The following is a 27129-nucleotide window of genomic DNA, read 5'->3' on the forward strand; positions in this document are numbered from 1 at the left end:
CAACTTCACAGCAGACGCTCTTAATTCGTAATAATTATTAATCGGCCGGCGTGCGTCACAGTCCCTATCATTTTTTTCAACATTGGTAATCTTATCATTATCCATTATTGTATCGGTATACAATTCATTCAACCGAATGATTGAATTCCTAATGAGTTACTTGCTTACAAAAACATTTGCACAGAATAATTTTTCCAGGCACAATGAATATTCTTGATTGAACTCGGGAATTTGAATTATAAATACGACAAAATATTTTAAGTCTCACCTAAATTCACCAAACGCGTCTAACCTTCGCCGATAGTACCTATAATAAATGTTTATAATATTATATTGTACTTGATGTGCCACGCGTCCCGCCAATACGGAAAATATGTATATAATATGATCAAACATAAAATAATAAAATCAATTTATTTTATTTTTCATATTATATTATCGTACAACGCAGATGTAGATAATATTTACCGTTATCATCGAATGCCATTAACGTTGCAGTTTGCAAGTTTTTTGCGTATTTTTAAAATTCGGTATCGTGATGAGCATTTTTTGGAAAACGATAATATTTCAGCAACTCCACTGTTGATTGAAAACCTGTTGCTCTAATTCCTATGTTAGAGCTAACGGAATTCTATTTAATTGTCGGTATATATAAATACTCAAACCGGTACGAGTGTGTTATTGAGAATACCGGATTCTTCATTATTGTGTTTGGTATAAATACGGTGCATTGGCGGCAATAACGACATTTTTGACAATTTCGTTTTAGATTCTGAGCGGAGCGATGAATGTATTGATTTTACCATGATGTGTGTTTTTTTTTTTTTTTTTGTGTCTGTCATCACGTTTTGGGGCAGTAAAAATGCTTCGATTTTTGACTTCAGTACTTCGTTCGATCAGAAAGTGAATCTAGTTGGTACTTTGGGGGGTCAAAAGTAAAAAATTCTTAATACTTTTCTAAATAATTGAGAAAAACAAACTAAAAATTAAGGGAAAAACAGGAAATTTTACGCACACTCATTTTTCGACAAAATCGATTTTGGTTTTTGATGTAACTTTAAAACAAATGACCATAGATACATTCAATTTTCAGCTAATGTTTATATAAGTATATTCTATCCACCATGCAATTTTCAAAAAATTTCGACTTAAGTTGAACTATTCATAGGCATTTCAAATTTTCGATCATTATTAGTTTTTTTTAAATTAATATCGATAAAAATTTATTTGTTAGGCAGAAAAGCTTGAAAATTTAATACAAGGCTCTTAACATATTGTTACAATAGCAGTTGAAAAATAAAAGAAATTCATAGTCACAATTTTTTTTTATAAGCATTCAAAGTTTGAATTTTGACAAAATACGTAAAAATCACGAAAATTCACAAATTATTTTTGGCTAGAAATTCATAAAAAATTTTCTTTTTAAATCTAAGATTTAAAAATTTAATACAAGATTCCTTACAAGTTTTTCAATCTTTATCACAAATAAAAATTCCACCTGAAATTCAAATTAAATTTTTATGAGCATTTGAAATTTAAATTTTTACAACATTGGATTTTCACTTTAAGCGATTTCCTTATTTTGGTGTAACTCTAAAACAAATTACCGCAGATACTTGAAATTTTGACTGAATGTTTATATAGGCGTTTTATATATTTGATAAAATTTTCAAAATATTTAGATTTGTTTTGAGCTGTTTACTGACATTTTAATTTTTCAACTTTTTTAGTTTTTTTTTCTATAAATATCGATAAAAATTTATTTGTTCGGTAGAAAAGCTTGAAAATTTAATACAAGGCTTCTAACACATTGTAACAATAGAAGTTAAAAAATATTAAAAATTCGTAGGCACGATTTTTTTTTATAAGCATTTAAAGTTCAAATTTTGACTAAATACGTAAAAATTACGGCAATGTTCAAATTATCTTAGATAGAAATTCATAAAAGTTTTTCTTTTTAATTCTAAGATTTGAAAATTTAATACAAGGCTCCTAACATATTTTTACAATAGAAGTTGAAAAATAAAAGAAATACATATTCACAATTTTTTTTTTACAAGCATTCAAAGTTTGAATTTTGACAACATAATAATATGTAAAAATCACGAAAATTCGCAAATTATTTCAAACTAGAAATTCATAAAAATTTTTATTTTTAAATCTAAGATTTGAAAATTTTTAATAATCTATAATATATCCTAGACAGATAAACCGTCTTCGCTCAGAATCGTTTTTTGTATACAATGATATAATTGGATTCAAATTTAATTCCATCCATTACAGTAACCCACTTGTAACCTACTGTACAGCAGAGCGACATACATGACTTACCCGCTTTTTCAATGTGATTTACACTTTTGGTAATTTCGACTAGGTATATACCAAACATATAATTATATCTGTTATGTGGTGACTACTGATTTGAGGTTCTTTTGTAACACATGCAAAATAAAGAATTGAAATCATTGTGATAATTGCCGTGCAGAGCATTTAAAATACTTAAGTATTCAAATAGTGTCATGAGATAGGAATTTAAATAAACACACTTTATTAATTATCTATATATTATTGGTACCTACTTTACCTACGCAAATCTGCAATACTTTAACTGATGGAAATATTATGTAAATTGTGAAATATTTAAGTTTTATAACGTTTAATCATATCGTACCGAAAATATAGGTATATAAATAATACATATCTTCGTATCTTATTCCGGACACGATATAAAGAAGAATAATGTACAATACGCTAAACTTTAATAAACGGTATTGGTACGTATACCGCGGTATTATAACGGTAGTATCAGACAAATGTGTAGGTATCGGGATATTGTTATTGTCAGCTGTAACCAGACATACGTATTTATACATCATTGTCGTTTGTCGCAAACAATAATAAATTTATAAAAGACGTAATGATTTTTTTTTTTTTGCAAAACCACAGGTGTGCATTATATATTGGCAGTTATTAAACCTAACAAAAGTTTAGGTTTAGTGTGATTTATTGTGGGCGGGTGGCATACTATGGAAAACATAAATTAAAAAAAAAAAACTTTACGGCATGGGTACTGCATTGCTTTCAATTGCACAGTTGTTGTTCAGTCCAATCTGACGCAGCTATGTACACAACATACGTAATTTATCGAGTAGGTGCAATTTTGACGAAATTGATGAAAAAAAGTACTTACCTACCTATACTGTTTTATGATTAATTGCTGCGAGTCTCGGTTGAATAAAATATTTGTCGCGGCCGTGGGACATCGGGACAAGTGAAAGTTATATATTATGCTAATTTTAACCCGATAAGTCACTTTTGTTTTTCATCGACTTATTGAAGGTGTCTACCTTTACCCACACACATCGATGCATAACGAATTGACGTTGATTCCATAATATATAAGTGACTTTGCAATATTATAATGTGTAGCTCAGGGATTCCCAACTGTTGTGCCGTGAAATTCTTCAATTGTGCAGTTTAATTGTTGTCTTATTATGTTATGTAGTTTGTGTCAGCTTGAGTGATAAAATTTAAAATTCAAAAGTCACTCGCTGATATGCTGATGATTATTTATGTTTTTGATTTATGCGCAGAATAAATAGGTATTGACATGTTTGTATCGTCGAAAAATAACATGGATTTTGTTCTATGTGTGTGCCGTGAAATGTTTTAAAAGATAAAATACCCAGTCAGTAAAATAGGTTTGAGAACTCCTGCAGATATAGTAGTTTAGTGTTGAAATATTTTACTGCGATCGAACAACATCAAAAATTGTATATTATTAGGCGTAGGTACACATGACAAATAATCACCGTCGGTACCGTCCGCCATCTGAATAATCTTAGTGGGGGGGGTGAGCTGACCTTCCAGGGAGATCCTAGGTGTGTGTGCGGTATGAGAACTGAAACTCACCCCTTAGATCAGTGATGCCCAACCATTTTTGTTCAGCGTGTCAGTTTAGTAAGTAATCATTTTTGAGCGGGCCACCAAATTATGTATTTTTTTAATTTTATTATTATCATTACCTACTATTATAGAATAAATACATATTACTATAATACTTTATTTAGAATATATTGTTCGATTTAACATTTTTTAACGGGCCACACAGAATACAATCGCGGGCCGTGGGTTGGGTACCTCTGCCTTAGACATTAGACACATATTATGTATACTTACCCCTATAATACAATTTATCGGTTAATTTATGAAAAATATATTTTTGAAATATATAATACTTGTCGTCCGAGGCGAGTGATTGTGTGTATTGTGTATACACGTTTGTGATTTAGAGCTAGGAACAATAGTTAGATTAATGTTTAAGGTTATTCTAAGTATATGCAATGTACAATAAATATTATTATAAGAAAAATTGCACAAATATTTAAATTAAATTTGGTTTGTTTTTATCCGTTATAACCAGATGCATTTTATTAGGTTTACAATTGTTTGTGTTATACGTACCAACACTACCAGCCACAGGGCATAAATAGGACCAACATTTCAATATAGTTTTGGATTATATTTGATTAAAGAGGATGAAATGTGAATCGAATGGACTTTACAGCTTAAATCGGGCTCTGCAGATAAATAACCTCATCCGCTGTTGCCACTGACTATTTTATACAAGTAACGGAATAATATTAAGCTGTTCGATAAAACCTGAGTTATTATACTCGTATAATACCGATGTGACGAAAATCAGAGACAGTTGGAGAGTGAGAGAGAGAGAGAAAGAGAAATATGCTGTAGTTAAGTAGCAGTCAGCTCGGTCGAACAAATATGAGTCGACACGTGCCCACTTGCCCCACTTGTATATAATAATGGTCGTATTACATATTATGTATATATATATGAGACAGCTATATACAAAATATATTGTCGTTACATTTCACACAGTTAATATGCCCGAGTCTCGTTCCACAAATGTACTCAAAGTTTTTTTTTTTTCGAAATGTTTAAATTGTGAATTCATCTGCGGAGCGTGGAAAAATAATTAGATTTGTGATGGTACATTTATTCGCGGGTATAATATATTATATATACCACAGTATCACGACAAGCTTGCTGATATTTTTTTTGTGCGTGCGAAATGAATTCAAAATTTAAATATTTAAATGTACGAACCTTGTTGTGTTGTATGTAAGTTTATAGAAAGGCCCTGTCAACCTTTCAAAGGAGGCGAGCTTACGAATCGTAAACTCGTAATCGACATCGAAGTTTTACGCTGCCGGTCGGCCTTGTGTGTGTGTGTGTAGCTTCCGTAAATTATGTAGATATTTCTCCACCGAGCGAGAACAAAATAAAAACGTATAATCATTATAATTTGCAATGCTTACTTATTACACAGCATTCGCTCTGCCATAATATAATATCATATTATGATACGTATTTACATCATAACGCGTTGTTTAGGTACACAGTGAGCGTGATTATTATTTGACTTTTGGAAAATTTTGCATTTTAGTTAAAAACAAAGCCTTTACGGTATTTACGTAAAAAAATGTTTTTTTTTTTTGCTCTTTAGGTTCCGAGTGGTAGTGCGCCGGAACGTATTAGCTTAATAATAAAATAAGCTCAACTTTTATTTTGTAACAAATATTTTTACAATAATATGCTGCATTATAACACAATATGACCCCCCACTTTCTTGTTCAAACACAATATTCTTTTGTGAAACATTTTTTTTTTTAATAATTAGTTAAGTAGGTAATAATAGAAGGTTCTTAATGATATACTATGTGTGTGCTATGATCATAGTATTATCGAGTTTTGAACTGTACAGTTTTAACAAATAAATAAAAAATATTTAAATAAATATTACAATAACTAAATGTTACGAATGCCATAATTTTAATAACATAAAATGGATTGAATTGATTAACTTAGCAGCTGAAGAAAATATATGTACCTACCTATTAATAATAATAAATAATAATAATATTAATAGTATGAAATACATCAGAGTACTGAATATATTTCTTTATAATAATAAGGTTAAAAGGTCCCTAAACTATTTTATCTAGGATCTAGGTATTTTATCTAGGACAAGAGGGTATAGATTGAAAAACTAAGGATTTAAATGAATAAGTACTTAGAGTTTTTTATGGAATATATGATGGAAGTCGTATCTTAACATGAAGCTTATTTTTTTGCATAATCATTTTTTTTTATCACCTTGTGCTTTCTTTGAACATATTAGATTTAGATTGATCTTTATAGGAATTTCCGAATTTCGTTTCACTATGTTATAATTAATAAAAATTTGTTGAATACTAACTGGTGTCGAACATAAAGGAACTACCTCGTTGTGATAATATATTCCTTGGGATGTTATAATTGTTAAAGTGTAATGGTAAATTATGATAATTGATTTTATGGACTGTAAACCTACATCTAATATTTATTGTGAGTTGTATATTATTAGCTTATTGTGAACATTTCTGGCTATCACTGGTTATTATGTTAATTATCTTTGTTGTATTTTTATTTTTTGATAAGCATCTTACATTTTATTTTATTTACCTTTTTTCATCTGATATTCCAAAGGTAAAATCTAATATTTTTAAATTTCTTGTGGTGATGTTAATGACATGTATGTTATGTTTAGTTTTAATGTACAATAAAACGGCAAAGGTACACAATATATTCGACAGTCGTTTTATACCTAGAATAGTCTCACTTAATATTAAGCACCGAGTTGAGCTCTGCGTGAGTGAGCGTGGGGTGATGGATGGATGGGTGGATGTCATCTGAATCGCAATTTGTCTTAACAATAGTACTTGGAGACCTCTTCCACTAGTCTGTTGACGTTTTTTTCGTTTATTTCTACGAATTGTTTGTTTTGCCTGCTAAAGTAGTGTATTTCGCCAGTATATATGTCGAACCAAAGAGCGTGTATGTGCAGGTCGTACGCTTCTAGGCGTTTCTTGAGGAAATCGTAGCTGGCAATGTTTTGGATTTGCTGTAGGGTGTTGACCTGCGACAACTTATCGGTGACGGAAAGCTTGTCATCCGGATCTATGTAAGCGCTAATCCGGCGCAAGGGAGTCTCGGCCTGGAAAATAAGCGGTGCGTGAAAACCAGCTACCTCGAGTTGTTGGTACTTTTCCAAGGACGACATCGCGTGTGAGCAGAGCCAGGATCGGAGTGGTGACATCCGGCGGTTGGCGATGTTACTATATTCCGTTTCCCGGAGCAGGTGCAACAAGTTCATTGCTTTGCAGTCGGAATGCCCACAAACGATTACGTGCCTAACGTCGTTGTGCACACACCCCAGTTCCAAGGCGGCCGGTTCGCAAGAAGTGTACTCGTCTTGGAAATGCCGTGAATGCGGAACTAAGTTTCCGGCGTTTCGGACGATAAACATGTCGCCGACGTTGGAATCGGTAAATCTGGCAGGTAGCATACGGCTGTCCATACAAGTGAAAAACAACGCTTTTGGTTCCGGCCGGTTTTTCACCTGGATGAATTGCTCGACCATCTTCACCCTGTTTGTCCGTCTGTATTTCATTATGCCCCGAAATATCCGATCCATATCCGACCGTCAGCCCGCGGTCGGTCAATCTTCGGTCTCCCCTCGCTAGTTCTGCCCAACTCTGACTTTGACCACCGCAAATTTCACAAGCACGGCTGCTACCGAGTTGCTTTTGAAAAGTTTGATCGGCGGCCGCTTGTTGCTTCGTAATGAATCAAAACATGAAGGAAACTGGCTGGTATCTGACATAAATTAATCACCACGTTATTATATAATATAGTTTATATGTTATTACATAAGAGCTAAATTAATAATAATATATCATAGCTATTGGTATTTCGACTGAAATTCTTATAATCGATTATTGGTTTGAAACTGTATATGTTTTGTGTACTATGTGAATAGCTGCGGGTAAGAGGTCAGATTTTATACAAGTTTTTTAATTGATATCCAAAACTTATATGATTTTTAAAGTAATTGACACGAATAAAAGACTTTATGAAAATATTTGGAATAAATATTCTAACATTTATAAAAAATTAGGTATTTTGAATTTGTTTTTTTAGGCTCATTTTTTCTTTACTTATTATATGATTATTATAAGACACGTCATGAAGTTTATAAATTCTAAAAAAAAAAAGTTACCTCTTTTAATTAATTACAATTTATTTATTTATTTATTATTATTACCTATTCAATAATACAACACTCTAAGCACAAATATTAGCTCAACGTGTCTAAGGCTTTTTATTTTATTTTTTGCTAAGTCATAGACCAAAAATTAGTTTTTAGGATATTTCTATACGTAACCACGTAGGTGCCACTAAGAAATAAAAATACCATATACATGAAATAGTAAGATAAGTGGTTGATTTAAAATGTGTTTTGTATTGTAATAAATAATACTATTCTGGATAACATTAGGAAATAAAATACCCAAAATAATTAAGAGGTATTTTTTATTTTTTACAGGTATAAAATGCTTTAAAACAATGTTCTAAATCATTTTCAGTAATCTTTCAAACAAAATTGTTTAAAAATTCTTAAGAATACTCTGTTTGATGTAAATTATTCGGAATACTACCCAAGTTTGTATTAAACATTTATTTAATATGACATAGGTTTAGAAAACTAAATTTTTCTATATAAGAGATATTCATGATAAAATATAATTTATATGAAAATATAATTACTTACTTGAACTTGGAGTGAGCGTTGCTCTTGTGCAGTGAATCCATAGAATGAAAGACGAATTGAGTAACGACGTAAGATAAGAAATCAGTGAAATAGTTGATAAATAATAGTTTATATTAATAAATAATAAAGCTGATGAACAATAATGATTGCATTAGTAAAGATAACCAATGTTTAGACGGAGCTATAGTTAAGCTACAGTAACACTATTGGTTTGAGAACTGATCGATTTCTATTTTATTTAGGCACTTCTTATACCACTGTGCTTCAATTAGTTTTAAGCGATTACTATTATTTTAGATACAAATACGTGTAAAAATTTTTATTTTATATTATTATTACTGTGATCAATATCTAATTAACTAATATCAAACCATTAACGTTACTTGTCACTATTGAACCCAATAACAATATTAATGTGAGTAACTTGTAATCTATTAAACAAATATTAATATTGTATTGTATTTTCTTATTTATCTATTATATTTATATTATATATTACAAGGTACATATTATTTTGTGAAATGGGTTTAACAGTGATATATTTAACATTAATATTGTTGATAATTATTATTAAGTCTATTGGTTTTATGTAATCGCGCTATAGGTATGCAAAGAAATTTGTTTGGACCAACGCTCCAATTTAAGACACAACTTGTTCAAAAACTACCAATGCTAAAGATCCTTTAGCAAATATTTTATTGAAAGCGATTACCTATTTTTGATAAAATTTTGGAAAAATTGTCAGAATTATTAGGGATTATATCGGTATTTTTTACAAATGTATAATTAAATTTTTTGCCGTTTGCCATTCTTGCGTACTTAGGCACATATGATGATTCGACGAAGAAAATAGTTGTTTTAATGAGCGATAATAATTATATCTATAGATTTTTTACTGATTTTTTATTCTATTATTTTTTAAATAGTTTTTTTTATCAAAATGCGCACTATGGATCGAACGTACTTAAAATGTAATGTTTAACGGGTTTTTCGTCGATATAATAATAACGACATGATTCAGAGAAGAAGTTCAATGTGCATTGTGCGTGTTCTAAAATATTTTAAAACATGCCTTAACTACTCTAGCAAACTTTTCATTTCGGACGCGATCGCGAAACGTTTTTAAAAATTATGTTTAAGATTTTTAATCGATTTGTTATTTTTTTCTGCCACAACTATATTATATAGTGCCTAGTACTACCTACCTATAATACCTATAATATGCTTCCATTAGGCGTTTATATTTATGTGGCGCTTTTAATGCTCTGGCGGATGCAATTATTTCGATTTTAATTTATTACTTCTAGGTAAAATAAATTAAACGAAAGTGGATCACACCTGATTACACGTCGGACAGTATAATTAATTGCCGTCGAGAATGTATACACAGAAAATTACCAAACATAAAATGAACGTTGGCGGTGCGTTTTAGTTTCTGGCAGTGAATTTTTATGTTCAGTTTTTTTCTTCAGTTTTATTGCATAAAGCGCACTCGAAATTTGACAACTGTATTATACGTATCATTATGATATTATATTAGCGGCTGCTCCACAGTTACACTGCTGCTTAATAATTGTAATGTGCGCTCGAGGCGGTTAGATAACATTCGATAAAAAAACACTATTTTATTTGTACTTTGTAGTACCTACGTATGTCAATAATAATTGATAACTCGTATTTTTTAAACGACGATCTTACGTGGTAGAGTTTATTTTTAAACGCATGGTTTTAATTTCAACGATCGCTGTACTAAATTATTATCAATATTATTACGATAAAAGGCTGATACGTATGCACAGACTATAAGTCAAACGATTTTTCAGAAAACTCATCATTATAATGCTTTGTACATTATTATCATGACGTGTCTATTATGTTCGTAAAAAATAATAATAATTATAAATATAGTTTATTATAGTTTGTGTTTTATGTGTTTCAAGTTTCAATCACAATGCGTATTACAAACGATTTAATTATAACATTAATTTTTCCATCTATGAGTCTTATTAAATCGATTTGCACTTGTTTCTATACATAAATGATCATCGAAACGAAATTTTCAGTCAAGGCCCAACGGCTAACAATGCATTATTTTTTTACTTTAGAATATCTAAAAAATAAAAATGGATTTATTATTATCATTGTTATTGTTATTATTTATTTATTTTAGATTCTGAACGGAACGAGGAATGTATTGGTTCTACAATGATGTTTATTTCTATTTATTTTTATTTTTTATTCTGTAAACACTTTTTCTCCCTCCAAAATTGCTCAAAAGTATCAAGTGTAGCATCTTTTCTGAAAGGTAATGTTCTTGAGATGGTACTTTAGAGAAGTTATTTTTCGATTTACGAAACGGTACTCGAAATAAAAGCGGTTAAAAGAGAAAAACGTACGATTTCACGATTTTATAATATTAAATAGTTACGGACGACATATTTTTTTTTTTTAATTATAACAATATAATTAATATAGTATAACATATCCAAGACTGATAAACCGTCTCCACTCAGAATCGTTTTTCGTATACAATGATATTACATCATTGAATTCAAATTTAATACCATCTATTACAGTAACCCACACTTATAACCTACACTGTACTGCAGAGCGACATCCACATACCCATTTTTTTTCGTATCGCAAATAAGTTATCGACGTTAAACTCATAACATATTGATATGTAATATATACATCTAAAAGAGTGTTTTTACATGCAAACACGTAGGTACATCGTATATGAAGGTTAAGTATACACTATATATACCTACCCATTGCCTATACTTGAAACTCTTAAAATGTGTATAATATTATAATATAGCCAATATAGGTAGAAGTAACCTACTTGTTATGTATATATTACAGCGAGTGCATAAACATAATATAATTTTACACGAATAATATATACAGAGTACCTATGTGTACAAATTAAATTGCCATCTATGCTATAGTAGAATGGTATTTTTTTTTGTACATTCATTGATATGTAGAAATGTAAACAAATAAATAAAACGTCGGAAAAAAAATGTTTAATCAATTATATAGGTTCATCATTCGTTATAGTCTTCTTAATTATTATTATTATTTTTAATTTGTTTTTGACATAATATATAACTATGTCCGTCGGACCGAGGTAAAATCGGCCATGTGCAGATAAGCGCTGCAGCATAGTTATGTGGGTATTTTAAATAATGTATGTAATATATTATTATATTATTATAGCTACTATAAATACGAATAATAATAATAATAACAATCTATTATAAAATTTAACCTCATAATAATAATTATTGTGATGAATAAAATATTATTGTAGGTAATACAATATACGCATACACCTGTTGCCTGTATAAACAGTCTTAACGTCATCATATACTTTCCAATGATATTATAATAACACTATACCTACATATAGTTAATATTGTTTTAACGACCAGCGTTTTTTTTTTTTTTGTTTTGTGTTAGATAATTAGGCACGGTCGACGTCCGAAATGGTTGGGATAGACTAGCACTACATACTCGACGCATATATAATAATATGTTCTATAGTTATATTTATATTACCTATGCGACGTATACAAATTATTATATAGCCGGTATTATGTTATGCCGAAAACAAAAAAATCTCTCGTTCAATCGGGCCAAGGTCGTCTGAATTCAATCTGGCGTGCGATTGAAATAAAACTATATATTTTATACGTAGACAGTAATAATAATAATGTATGGGTAATTAATACGTGTCGTACATAGATACCGATTACCGGGTGCGCAGTCATATTATATTTATAGGTACACATAAACATATTATAGGTAATAGGTACAAGGTGCCAGGTTTCAGCAGGCTTATCCCGCTTTTGTAAATTTATGGAAAATTATGCTTATTTTTAGAATTTTGAAGCACTGCAGTAGGTATTTATGTTTTTGACATCAGAATCGTAACATTATTATATTTCCTGTTAATAATAGTCAAACAGATAATTTCTTTTTTGAAAATGTCGTATGGGTATATAAATTAAAATTCGTATAATATTCAACAAAATATTATGCAGTTTGTTACTAATTAACAAATTTATTAAAATCCAAATTTAATATAATTTTTGATTTGTTGAAAGTGCAACTAGGAAACTAACTTTTATAAGAATTAAAAAAATTTCAATTAAATTCATTAAAAAACACCATCTTCTTAACAATTTGCTGTACCATCGAGTCGTCTTATAAGTAAAACTTAAGTTTGTATCACCTCCACTGCAAGACAGAGTGGTCCTTAAATATGCCACGTGACTTATACAATCTAACTATTTGTAAATTTATGGCCTTTCAGCAGGTTACCAGTATACTTAATTAGTCAATGATTCTAATAGCTGCGGCCAGTGTAGATAATTATTTCTCGTCCGACTTAAAGCTAATAAGTTGTAGGTATCCTACCTATTTATGGAGTCTACTGGTCGTCCATAACTTGCTGCTAGGTCTGGTTAGTAATTAGTATATCATAATAAGTCTACCGAGTATTCGAATATTTTATATCAAGCAGAACGTGATTATACTGATTATAACTCTAATATTTACAATACCATAAAAATATTATCGTGTGCCAATCAGTTTATTAGACATATTGATGTCAAAAAAATATTGTGTTACCTCGTAAAATGTAGCTGGTTACTGATGGTTATTATAACGAATTAACGTGTACCTATCTACCTTTCTATTGAATCGTTTCAATAGTTTCCATTTTTTTTTGTCAATCATTTCGACTGAATTAAGTAGTTAAACTTCCAAAAAAAAAAAAAAAATTATAATAATAATAATAATAATTTTGATGTACGATATAGATTGTTAGGGGCACGTATTATATTAATACAACGGTTGTCAATTACAATGTATAACAACTGAAGTATAATTTTGCATTATTGACCATATATATATAGGTAAACAATGTGTTCAAAAAAATTGGAAAAACTTTAATTATACAGTTTGCATGTTTTTATACCTATATATTAAGCAATAATAAATAACACACACTGTTGCACATTTATTATGTAAAATATTTCAATACCTCATCAATTTTATCATAATATTGCTTTTATCAGTTCTAATTAGTCATTAGACGGTTTCCAAACTTTTTGATCTCTCTGTATAATAATAGCAGTAGATCTAACTTGAGTGGGCAATCTTCTATAAATCTGATTTGTACGGTTATGCTGGAAAAAACGTTTTGAGATTTCGATGGTCTTTAGAAATACAACAATATTGTATTCTATACTATCGTCGGTAGCCGTTAAGTTTACTTTAAAAGCCAATAAATCCAATGATATTGTATGATGAAAGCTTACATTTTCGAGCATGCAACGGCGTGGTAATAGCGTCTTAAATATCGCTTGTACGAATTTGTCAATTTTTGTCACGTCAACGGGTAATAACATGTTATTATAATAAGGTACGTACCTATGCCCCGGTTTTTCACACAGTGGAGTACATAGGAATTATTATCACGATGGTTAACATAACTACGACTAGAGATTTTTTGAGAGATAGATGGTCACAGTGATGAAAAACAGTACAAATAAAGATTGTTCAATTTTATTTTATAAGCTTTTATTGTAATTAGGTATTTTTTTTTTTTAATATTGATAATTTCACCTACGAAACATTGTAATCTAATCAATTTTTAATTGTTCAATATTATTTTCTTGTTTATTTCTCAAAAATAGAGTAAATACAATAGTGAATGAAAAGGCTTTTGTAAAAGTATAAATCACCATCGACATATGTAAAAATAACTTATGAGCATTAATGGTTCTTCATTATTATATGCGTGTCTAAGACAAAAAAAATTCTTAAAAAACAGTCCACTGTTTTAGCATATATACGAGTATAATAAAAAATTTTAATATCTAAAATAAGACGAACATTACATAACAACCTTGCAAATGCATTAAAATGAATTATTATTATTATGGTATAGGTAGGTGCTGCACTATTTATGATTATAACTCGAAAAAAAAAGTTTTGAGGTAAAATATTACATTTATAAATTATTATTAGGTATGTATAATAATGCCTAAGGTCAATTTGTATAAAATACTAGAACTGATCCAGTTCAATAATTTTATGCGACAGCTAATGGTCGAGCATAATATTATAATAATTACTAAAAATTTGCATAAACGCGTTAATTAAAGTTCACCTGAAACAATTATTGCTCGGTCATTATTATCACACGTTGAAATATTATTCTTAACCTTAAAATAATTTTGTCAATTAAAAACCCGTATAATTATATCTTCAATGCGAGATGCGTATTACGATACAGACAATATAATAATATGCCACATTTTTATCATTATTGTTGTTAACTACTTTAAATGATGGCGTGGAAAATATATTAAAAATCAGGTAATATTATAATAATATGAAGTGATTATATTATTATGGTTAAATGGGCTTTAAATATGTGCCTACGTATCGATGAAATGGCAATTCGGCATGGCTTAATAAGGTCACATGTATACTTGTATATGATGGTTTATTTATCGTGCACCGGACAATACTCACATATTGTTTTATCATAGAAAATTCGACGAGGGACTTAACTCATGTTTTTATGTTTTATAATATGTCATATTATATAACATATAACATATAACATATAACAAAACTTAAAACAGTGTAATAATATGTTATTAAAAAAAAAAAAAATTTGAAATATAATATAATTTAGGAATTCCTTGTAATTTCCTACGATAAAACAACCTGCACCGGCCCTTGTCAGGAATCGTGTGTTCTCGGGGGTTTCGGCTGTGATAGAAACAAAATGTTTGTCTTACTAGAAACTAAAAAAATAATATGGCTTCTCTCTTATATGATAATCATATTATTTGTTATTTATAAACGACATACAATCTGTACCTAGGGTAAAATAAGAATATGGGCTGAAATTAACAAAGATAATAAAAACTTGTTTGAAGAAGCCACCCAGTAGTAACACTTGCTAATAAATGCATAGATAAAAAATAAATGGATGGGCCATGCTATTGTTCTCATCTGTGACGGAAGAGAACTTAAGTTACCAATAATATGGTTACAAAATGTAGCACTGCAGGTTACTGAATATTGGTATCATAGGCTTTATCAGTTTATCACCATAAATATTAAATAATAATAAATCATTATATTACTATATTCGTATCTTGTCTTAAATAGAGAAATCAAATAATTAAAGTTTTAACTCTTAAGTTATAATATTGTGAATTACAACTAAAAATGATGTACTAATTTGCATCAATTAAACATATATTTTAATAAAAACGATTGCAGCGAAAACATATCCATTTTAGATACTCACAGGGACCAATTGACGAATTTAAGTATCTTCAAATATTTAGATATACGAATGTATCACGAATTAAAAAATAAAAATGATACCATAAAAATTAGGTATAAATACACAACACTTGTTTTATTTCAAAACCAATAACTTTAATATGTTTTTATGTGATTTTTAATTTTAATTTTAATGTAACTAAACTTATTCATTAACCTATTATTTAACCTATGTTTACGAGTATACTTTATCATGGCAAATAAATTTAATAAATTCTTATTTGTTATGTACTTTATTATTATTTATTGACAAAATGACAACATAGACCTCATGCTAGACTTAACCTAAGTCTATGATTGACAATAACAAAATTGAAAATATCATTATTAATATTAGTTATATCATATTTATTTATCTATTGAATAGATTCTATTCTGTGATATTATTATAAGTTTTTGACATAGTGCCCTATAGCAGATCACCCATTTTATATTAATTTGTATTTATACCGAATAATTATTACTTTATTATATCAATATTATTGTCATTATTAAAAATTATTAATTATATATGGTTCTATGCCCTATCTGATTGTTGATAGTCGAATGGTAATATTAATGGGCTGACTTATTTTAAAATTTCGCGCGCCGAGACGTCACGCTTTAAAATTTTGCTACCCGGCAACCACTATCTAACCACTGTGGTAACATAAGTTCTCTTCGATCACAGAACGCTCCGTGTATAAGGTATAGGGATGGCCCATCCATTTCTTTATTATCTATGAATAAATGTTATTTATTTATTTTATTCTATTTTCTATTTCTTAGTTATTTACTTTGTTAAGTTATATAACCATTTTCTTTTTAAACGTCGACAACATTGTGAAGGACTATCAGGGATTACGTTGGAGGATAACTCATGAATTTAAAAGATTCTTGTGAGTTAAAAGACGATCATGAATACGCTTATAGAAACACTTTGCTCTTTATTGAACTTTTTTTTAAACGGAGATCGTCGTAAAGGGTGAGGTTCGATATATATGGAGGAGAATTAGTAATTTTTCTTATATTATTATTGTTGACAATAATATTGTGACCGATGGAGAATTTAATCCATCATATATCCGGCCAAGAACAGTTGCTACCTAATGCATTCCCACAGCATAGATTGGGATAATCATATCACAACGGTTTTGAAGAAGGGGGTTGATATTATACTAACGAACGTTTTCCAGTTCCTTCATCACGTGGCTCGTAAAATTATTATATCATTTTGTGCGTGCAATTGTACACAAAATATTTTTTTCAATGTCATTCATTCATGACAGTTGCCAATTTTATTGTATAATACGCGTTATATAATATATCCGCTGGTCGATGATGACGGTCGCAGTGCACGATGGATTCACATATACCTACATATAATCGTGACACGACGATCGCGTTATTTTGTTTTTGATATTCTTGTCGTCGTGACAAATAATATATTATGTGACGGTGGCGAAGGAGGTCTAAACACGAAATCGACGAAATCGACGAATACCTATATAATATTCATGCCTCGGACTAGACACCGGACGCGTCGCCGAGGTCTCTGCAGGTCGCGGTTGAGCGTGCGCGGGCTACTCATCATTATTGTTGTGTTAAAATTTATTACAATCTATCGTTTTTTTTTTCGATGAAACTTAATACGTAGGTATTTATATTATTGCAGGTACCCGCGTATACAACTCCTGTAGTCTTTTGGTAATTATTCGAATCGCTGCAACAGTGTTGAACAATAATATTAATTTAAAATATAAATATAGTATAGAATAGGTAGGTATAATGATAATCGGCTACCATCGCGATGACAACACGAGTCATCCGACGAAGTGAGATTTGAAAATGTTTACAGCCTTATGTAGGCGTACGCCGTCCGTGCCATTACTGTAATTGGATTTTTCTGTTGTGTTTTTAAAATTTTTTTTTTTCATTTAAATAACATTAAAAATACGAGTATGATTGCAAAGAACACGATCACAGTCGCGTAAATAAACAGTTATTATAAATTGATAAAATGTTATCTGAATTGATTTATTTTATTGAATGATATGTTTGTGTTATGTATATTATTTACACCAATGTAATAGGTTAGGTTTAAATAACGGTGCGAAAATATGACAAGAATGTCTGCAAGTATTTCGTATTAAAATTACTGTAGTATTCACCATAACATTCAAAACTCATTCTCATGTTCCTATATACTTTATGCATCATTTCAAGTTATTGCGAGTTATCTAATAATATACACTATACAGAGTGATTCACCAAACATATTCACCCCTTATTTATTTTAATAGATGATGAATTTATTCCAATTCAGTTTTTTGGAATTTTTATGTATACAGTATACCTACCTAAACGAAACATATTTTCATATAACACGTTAAAAACTTTTTTTTTTCAAATTAAAATCACTATTTTTCGTGAATTATTTGAAGCTGTTGATGTATTTGAATCAATATTTGAATGTGTATTTAATTTTTGTCTTTTGAGTTATATACATTAATTGTGTATTAACGATAATAGGTTTGAATAGTATGGGATATTTAAAGGGGCTTGATAATTTGAAAATCATGGTATTTACTATTTAATATTTATCTATTATTTACCTACTATATTATAAAATATCACATTACTTACAAAAAATCTTTAAATATAATTACAGTATATTATCCGTATGCATAATTCATTTATTACATTTTAATAATTCAGAAACTACTTGTCTTATTAGAATTTTGAACATATAGATTTAAAAACAAGACTATCTGCTTAATAATTATTCGCAGTGTACAAGACATTTTAGAACAATTAATAGATTGTATCGTCATAGAGCACCACTCTGTAATGGTATAATCAAATTTAAATATTAATAGATATGGCCCTTAAAATGATTTGAGTAAATTCATTACCGAGAAAAAAATAGGGGTCACTCTGTATATTATAGGTACCTATTTACCTACTTACTATCCGTTGCGCAATCGGTTGTTTTATCTCGAAATACAAAGTTGACTTCCAATATTGGTGTGTTTCCAACTAATTATTATATATTTTATATCACGATATAATATTATAAAACAAGCCACTGTCATGATAATACTATAATTTATTGCGTTTTCTACAACCATAAATAACACGTATAATCGTATCTCTATCTTTGTATTCTTCATAGCTTACCTACAAATCAACCATAAATTGTAAAATATTCGGCTCGAGAGAAAAATATTAAAAGTATTCAATTATTATTTATTTTTAATATCATATACCAATTATTAACCTATATCGGCTAGATCCTTTTACAATGTCTTAAGGTGCACGCGTTCGATGAGATTAAATAACGCAATGCGAATATAATGGAAATTGATTTTGTATTTGACAATTGTTTGTAAATTATTGCTTATATCAAATTGGCCTTGAAGAATAGATTTTAAACGTGAAAACAAATAGCGCATTATACCAATAATTATTGTACAAACGGATGATTACCTATACCTGTAGGTAGATTATAATATGTATAAACCTTATATTTCGGATCAACGGTCTGGACAAACTTCAATATATTTTGTTAGGATTCCAACTATGACTAGTCGGTGACAGCAGTGGTGATTGTAATAAACTTGGGTTGTTGTTGTTTTTTTTTCAAGGGGGTTGGGATAAGGCACCTTTATGTGCCTTGTGCCTATGAAACTTACAACAACACATTTTTTGATCTCTAAACATTGTATTTTGTTGTAATTTATCTACAAGCAGTGAACAAACCAAGCACGTAACTAGACATTTTTCTATAAGGGGGCCAATATTTTTTGGCCCCTTTCTGTTTTTTGTACCCAAATTCCACTCCTCTCCTTATCAGACAATATCTGTAAAAATATTACTACATTTAACAATGTATTGTCTGTATTAGTTAAGCGTTATATTTTTGTTATTTATTAATATGGGTATACAATATACATTATACATCTTAAAAAACTATATTAGGACAAGTCGTCTATTTCTATGGTTCGCTGCTTAGTACTAAGTCTCTAACTCGATAGATAATAATATTATATTGGGACATATCATTTTGTTAGGCATGTTTATTTGATTATACGATTACCGTATTGGTCCACTATATTATAATATATAGTGTTGTCTGTAGTTGTGTTTATCAAATGTGCGTTCGATACCCGTATTTGGCATTAATAGATTTCAATTTATTAATAGACGACTTATTGTCTATCTTGTATTATTGACGAATATTTATAAAATTTCTGAATTTAATTTTTGTTATACGATCGTTAACTTAAATATATTATGGAGTACCATATAATTTACAATTAGGATTTAACCGGCTTGGGACAATTATATTACACCATAATATTTAAAAATAAAAATCAAGGGGGCCAGTCCGAAGCCACTGACATTTCTTAGGGGGCTAGGCCCTAAGGCCCCCCCTTGGCGACGTGCCTGGAACAAACGTTTGTAAAAATAAGTTTTTTTGTCACGCCTGCACCGAAAGTTTGGTTTTCGACCACGGTTGAAGCGTTCAAAAGCGTCCTTTTTCCGTCCAGCGGGCGATAAAGTGGAAATCCCCAAAGTGCCGGGCGGAAAAGAGGAAATCCCCAAATGTACCGGGCGAAAAAGAAGAAATCCCCAAAAGTGCCGGCCGCCGGGCGCGTATCCCCTGCACAACCAGAAACTAAAATGTATACCTACCACGGTTCTTACAAAACATAAGCTTTTGGTTACATCTTAAATGTATAGTATAACCTCCTTGCATGACGCATAGGTAAACATTTAAACATATTTAATTTGCACTGTTCCTAGAGAAGTGCGTCGAACGATGCGTTAGTAATAATATAGTATATTAGTATAATAATCTTACCAGTTACAATAATAAAATATACAAAGTGAAAATTGTAATTTTGAAATAAAATAAAATGTCTTCCATGAAATTGTTTTTGTAGAATAATCTATAATTGTTGCATAGATCCCTGCATAATCTTTTCCATGAACGCAGGGGCGTGACAAAAAATAGTATGTGTGGCTCACTTCCCGCCCTTGCCACACAATATATTATATCTTAGGTAGGCTTCAAGACATGTCGTTTCAGTCTTGCAGACTTGCAACATATTAGATAGCGAATTCAAGTTCAGCACAACGAATTTTATGTTTCTTGCTTTTTTTTTTTTTGGTGTAAAATGGATCTATTGGTGGAATTTAAAGATAAACACATTATTTGAGTGTTGCTATTTTTGTTTTCTACTCGCATTTTTATCGTATTTCAATTTGAAAACAATTTGTGTTTAAAATATATTATAGGTAATTAAAAACGCATTTGATGGTATATTAGTGTAACAAAATAGATGTTATATTATTAGATAAATATTATAAACATATATATATAATATTATGTAATATTATTAGATTATTACACATAATAATAATTATTATATAACTGCAACTGTGGTTGAAAATCAACCAGCTAAAAAAATACAAAAACCAAACTATATATTATGATTTAAACCACGACCGCGACATATCATGTAATGCTACATCATGACTGTTATTATATTATGAACAGTTAAAACGGTGGCTCACTCTGTATGTAATATGGATTTATCATAATCCGCTATATTATAATGAGTTCACGCCACATATAATACCGTATTTTAATAATAATAATAACAATATTGTTTAACGCATCTCTGTCCCGGAATTACCGAGAACATAGTATTTGCAATTCAGTAGGTAGGTAAACTTTATCTAATCACTCAAAGTGCCTTCGCCGCCTCCAACACAGCCATGCAAAGTTTTCCAAAGAATATAATATTGTGGTATACATGTATAATATTTATAATATTATTATAGCGGTGTGAAAAACTTTGAACGCTCATCTCTCCGCGCTGTATACATCCGCCACTGCAGGTCTGTCTTAGACACCGTGAACTTTTTACTACGAACCGTTTGTCTTACACCAAAACAAATCAAACTTTCACTAAAATGGATAACATGAAAATATACCGTTGACAGAGGCCACCGAAAAAGGACCGGGCTGGAGACGGTTTGAAGGTCGAATTGTGATGGTGATGGTGGCGGACTCGGTTGGTCTTAAGAGAATTTGTTTGAAATTTGCACACGAAATGTTTTCAGACGAGAAACGACGAACTGTGGAAAACAGTTTCCTTCCGAATATTATAATAATCATAATTATTATTATTTTCTACATTGCAGCTCTCGTCTCGTCCGACTAAGCACGTTTCGGATCGACTGCGCGATCACCCGTTTTTTCAGTGGGTCTTGAGTGGTCAATTTATTGGATGATTGTGTCTGAGTGATAATTTTCAGTATTGATTTCGAGTGAAATATATGTGTCGTTTTATACTGTTCATAATCATTTTGTCAGTCAAATTCTGATATTTTCATTTCATTTAATTTTATTTTCCTTTGTTATTTATACAAATTCATACGTTATTTCAAACATGTGTAGATATCATTGACGTAAGTTAAAATATATTAATGTAAATCATGTTAAAATAGAATATTTAGATATTATGTCAATAGGATTTTGTTATTAAAAAAAATAATAATAATAAAAATAATTTAGACTCAATATCAGAATGAAATTCTTTAATAATTTTAAATAAATTTTGTGAGGTCAAAACTAAATTAGAGTTTCGAAATGCATTCTTACATTCAAAAGTTATGATAACCATGTGAAAACCCACACAAATGATACCCTACAGGGTCAATGATTCGATTTCTGTTGTCATGGTATAATGTGGTTGTAAGACACTTAGTACGGTCACATAGAAAAAATTAAAACCGCGGACGGTTTGTTGAATTTCAGAATTTCAGATACTAATAAAATGTATACGGCAGACATTTTGTTCTATTTTAGGTAGAAAAAATGTATGCTTATCATATATTTTGTTATTATAAACAAATAATCACAAGTAGTTAACAGACATATATAACAATAATAATAATATTCGTTTTAATAAATGCGTGCAATGTACAGGCTTCGTTAATTTTCTTCGAATTCGGTGCGAACTCTTTTCATGATTTATAGACAGAAGAATTTAAATTTTTAATTCTCTACAATAACTAATAACTCAAATTTTCATATTGGTTAGTGCTAGGTTTTTCAGCATCACTAGCAACACCAGCTATTAAATGACGAATTAAACACAAATTTTAAATCATATAGAGTTGATATTTTTAACGGGCAATGAAGTATTAATGTTATAAAATTAAATATAAATTAATAATAATACGTAAGAACATAATATTATACTCTATTTAATGTTTAAAAAAACGTCAAATACTGGCTTGAAAATTTGTTGAAGTCAATTAAGTCTAATTGATCATAAGCTGAAACGTGTATGTATAGTTACCAAATAATGTTTGCACTGATAATATTATGTTGTGTATGTTATGCTTTATGATGAATATATTATTATTTAACACTTTGTTTATTAATTATTTATTCTTTATTTAATCGCATAAAAATAAATTATAAAAGTTATTCTTACAATATATAACTTAACATCTCAATACATAATAATCTACATATTGAGCATAGCAGCATGATGATATGCTGGATAGTGATAACAATAGATTATCACTTATTATTATCACATCTCTCCTTTATGTTTTTCTTATAATAAATAATGTACTTATTGTCACAATATAATTTCGTATAAGATTTAGTAATACATTGACATTTACAAAATAAGCTTAATATTGAGATAGTGCAAAGAAAACTTAATAGTGTATTATAATATATATATAAACATTTTTAATATTTAAATTAGAGCGTAAAAATAATCTTATAAGTTAAGTTATTTTTAAGTTTGGCTACCTTTTTACCTATCCTGGTTTTATACTCTATTTGGATTGTTTGGCTAGACATTTTGTTGTAATTGTTCTATATCATTAGACTTGCAAGACTCTTCTTTTTCACTTAAATGTTGTTTTGACTACCTATTCTTAATTTCTTAAGAAAGGTGGTATATTCCTCTTTATGACCTGTCACATTTGTCTTTTACAAAATAGGATCTGGTTTCAATCGGTTTTTAATTATTGTTCTTTCATGCCAATTTTTTGTGAACTTGTCGTGAGTATAATCTTTTTTACCCTCCTCAAAACAACTAATATTTTTATTTACGCCTTTGTTATAATACAGAGCTTATATCTTATATGATATTATCGGAGGTTCCGAGTTGCGTGCGAAAATCGTTTTCTGGGTCGAATTGCGTGCGTGGTATTTTCATAACAGGGTTGAGTTGCGTGCGCGGTTCTTCTGTGAGAGAGCCGAGTTGCGTACGAGATACAGTGTTGATGCCGCACAGTGTGCCAGATTTATTTACACTAAATAATTAAAGAATACATTTATTCTTCGAATACAAATTATTAAAACAATATTAATTCAAGTGATAATACAATAAAATTATTAGGTATCTCGTAAAAACGATTATATTGAAATATTTTATATGAGTAGCAAAAAATTTCAATAAATTCCATACGAGTTAACATTTTATTTTGAAATTGATGCATATAGAATATAGATCGTTTAATATTATTTATCAGCTTATATCTTATTGCCGAAAAATCCCATTCCCTGCATAGTACATAATACCATATGATAATACCCATATATAGCTATCATATCAGATACAGATATTACGATACCGGTTGTCTTTAAATAAAATATACGCACGTAATTCAGCTCTGTCATGAAGAAACCACGCACGCAATTCGGCTGTGTCTCGAAAAAACCGCGCACGCAATTCGGTTGTTGTCAAACATAGTTCTTTTTTTCCGCACGCAATTCGGATGCAGCCGATATTATAATAGATTTTATATGGAATGTAGGGAACACTACTAATCCCGTAGCAGAGGCTCAGTACTTTCAACATAAAGTGCGTCTCTATTCAAACGAATGTACAGTTTTGAGACAGTAGTATCTTTAAAAAGGTATAATAATATTAACTGTAAACATAATATTTATATTATTATTATTATATTATAGATCGAATTTTAAAACTTTCGAAATAATGTATAACCAAAATAATTAATTCTTCTATTTACTAACAATCAAATATTTTCTGTGTTTATGGAGTATAATAAATTATGCCCTTATTAAATTGTCTGATGTAATTCACAGTGGTTGACAGAATTTGATCCAAATTGTAAACTATGTTCATTTTAGTTACAAACAAATTCCACCCATTGAAATAAGAATGATAGAATCTAAATAGGTTTCTCAATTTTATAATTTTTTGGATTCATAAATGAATTATTTTAACTACGCCTATCGTGGTAATATTTAAATATCTACTTCAAACCTATAAAATACAATCTGTGTATATTGCAATATAGTAACTCAATGTACTCAAGTATATTGAATATCAATAAAATCATAATTATAAAATTAATATGGATCAGGAACACCATCATCTAATATTACAATATTTTTTGATTATTAATCATAATGCAGATTTAATAAGAACACATTTTAACCAATTGTAATAGTTGTTAAACGAACGTATCACCTAAAAACCAAATAAATACGAATTATCTTCAACCGGTAGCTATGAACCAATAATTTTTAATAATTGTAATTATTATTACAAATTACAAGTAATGTAATTTGAACTAAACCGGCTTACGACTTATGGTATTATGTTCAGCGTTGTCCGTTTCAAATTACGATTAAAAATAAAAACTAATTTTAGATTATCATTCACCGAGTAATTTTAATTGCAAAAGAATTATTGCAAATCCACAAAAGTATAATTGATTGCCAATCAAAATTTAAAAATGTGGATTTGCGAAAACATGCGTAAATAATTTTACGACCAAAACGTCGACTAATTAGTATAAACACAGCAATTTAACTTTATTATTGTACATAATAGGTAATATACTGTTCGACTCAAAACTTATATGAAGTATAAAACTACGTATTTTCAATTCCTTTATGGTTATGAATACGAATAAATAGTAATTTGTAAATAGGTATCTGTTTAATGATTTTCTGACTTTGTATGAGTTTTTTATTTGTTTTCTGGTGTAGAATATACAACAATCAAAAGCGTCGACTCTGGTCCTAATGATAAATTTTATAACATTGTCATTAGTCGCTGCATGATAGACGATGCGCATCTTTTATTTGAACTAGGTTTTCATAAAATTAAAATATATATTTAAAAAAATTTTTAGCTACTCAATCATCTACCTTATTAACGTACATGTTATATTATGTATATTACAGTAGGTGCAGCTTATTGATATATATTTTTTTAATTCAGTCTTTATAAAACAATTTTAAATAAAAATAAATTTAATAGTTTACACAAATTCATTAATGGTTAATATTAAAAAAAATAAATAAGTTGCACGATCACTATGTAGAATATATATTTAATAAATGATTTTAATAACTTTTTTAAAACTGATTTTAGTTAATTTAAAATACATTAATGTGTCTATTTCTCGGCCACGTTGACTTTTAACATTAAGAGTAAGATAAATTATTTGTTTTCATTAATATTCTCCCATATTTGGCCATGTGTATAATACAATTGCTGCATTACAATATTATTGATGTGCCACGCGTGCTACCCAACCGTGGGAATCGAGGGAGACACGTATGGAATCACGACAACTAGTCATAAACTAATTAAACCTCAAACGCGTGTCAGTTGCACTCTGTAGTTCAATAGAGAGGCTAGAGAGAACTAAGAAAATATGCATATTGTGATGCGTCCCTCATGCGCGCGCGCGCGAGTGTGTGTGTGTGTCTGACGTGTGTGTGTGAAGAATGATACAAATCGTACAAAATCATAGCAGCTATTGTGCCGATTCAGCTAGGTCGGCTAATGATATTTATTTATTCAAATTTAAATTGAATACTGGCCAAAGTTAATAAAAAGTAACTGTTTGTGAGTATAAATTATAGTAAGACATAATAAACGAACTAAAAATGGGATAATATAGAAACACAATATACTGAAAATATCGTATTATGCTTCGTTTTATGGCTACAGCTGGTGTGGATTGCCTTCTTTGGAAAATTAAATTAAGTTAGTCTATGGCACTCGGTAAAA

General features: G+C 29.5%; 2 protein-coding genes across 4 annotated transcripts in view; one reads left to right on the forward strand and one right to left on the reverse strand.

The window, feature by feature from the left end:
* Positions 1 to 27129, forward strand: part of LOC107163193 (Calcium/calmodulin-dependent protein kinase I) — a 396057-nt gene that overhangs the window by 51497 nt on the left and 317431 nt on the right. The window lies entirely within an intron of this gene.
* LOC107163194 (beta carbonic anhydrase 1-like) lies at positions 6595 to 8813 on the reverse strand. The gene is made up of 2 exons (XM_089216442.1): positions 8675 to 8813; positions 6595 to 7719 (listed from the first exon to the last, which is right to left on the reverse strand). Exon 2 carries the CDS (start codon positions 7535 to 7537, stop codon positions 6770 to 6772), a length of 768 nt encoding a protein of 255 aa, XP_089072568.1. The 5' UTR covers positions 7538 to 7719; positions 8675 to 8813; the 3' UTR covers positions 6595 to 6769.

This window comes from Diuraphis noxia, unplaced genomic scaffold (assembly GCF_037042655.1).
Source record: "Diuraphis noxia isolate RWA-SAM2 unplaced genomic scaffold, SU_Dnox_SAM2 contig0001, whole genome shotgun sequence".
Lineage (NCBI taxonomy): Eukaryota > Metazoa > Arthropoda > Insecta > Hemiptera > Aphididae > Diuraphis > Diuraphis noxia.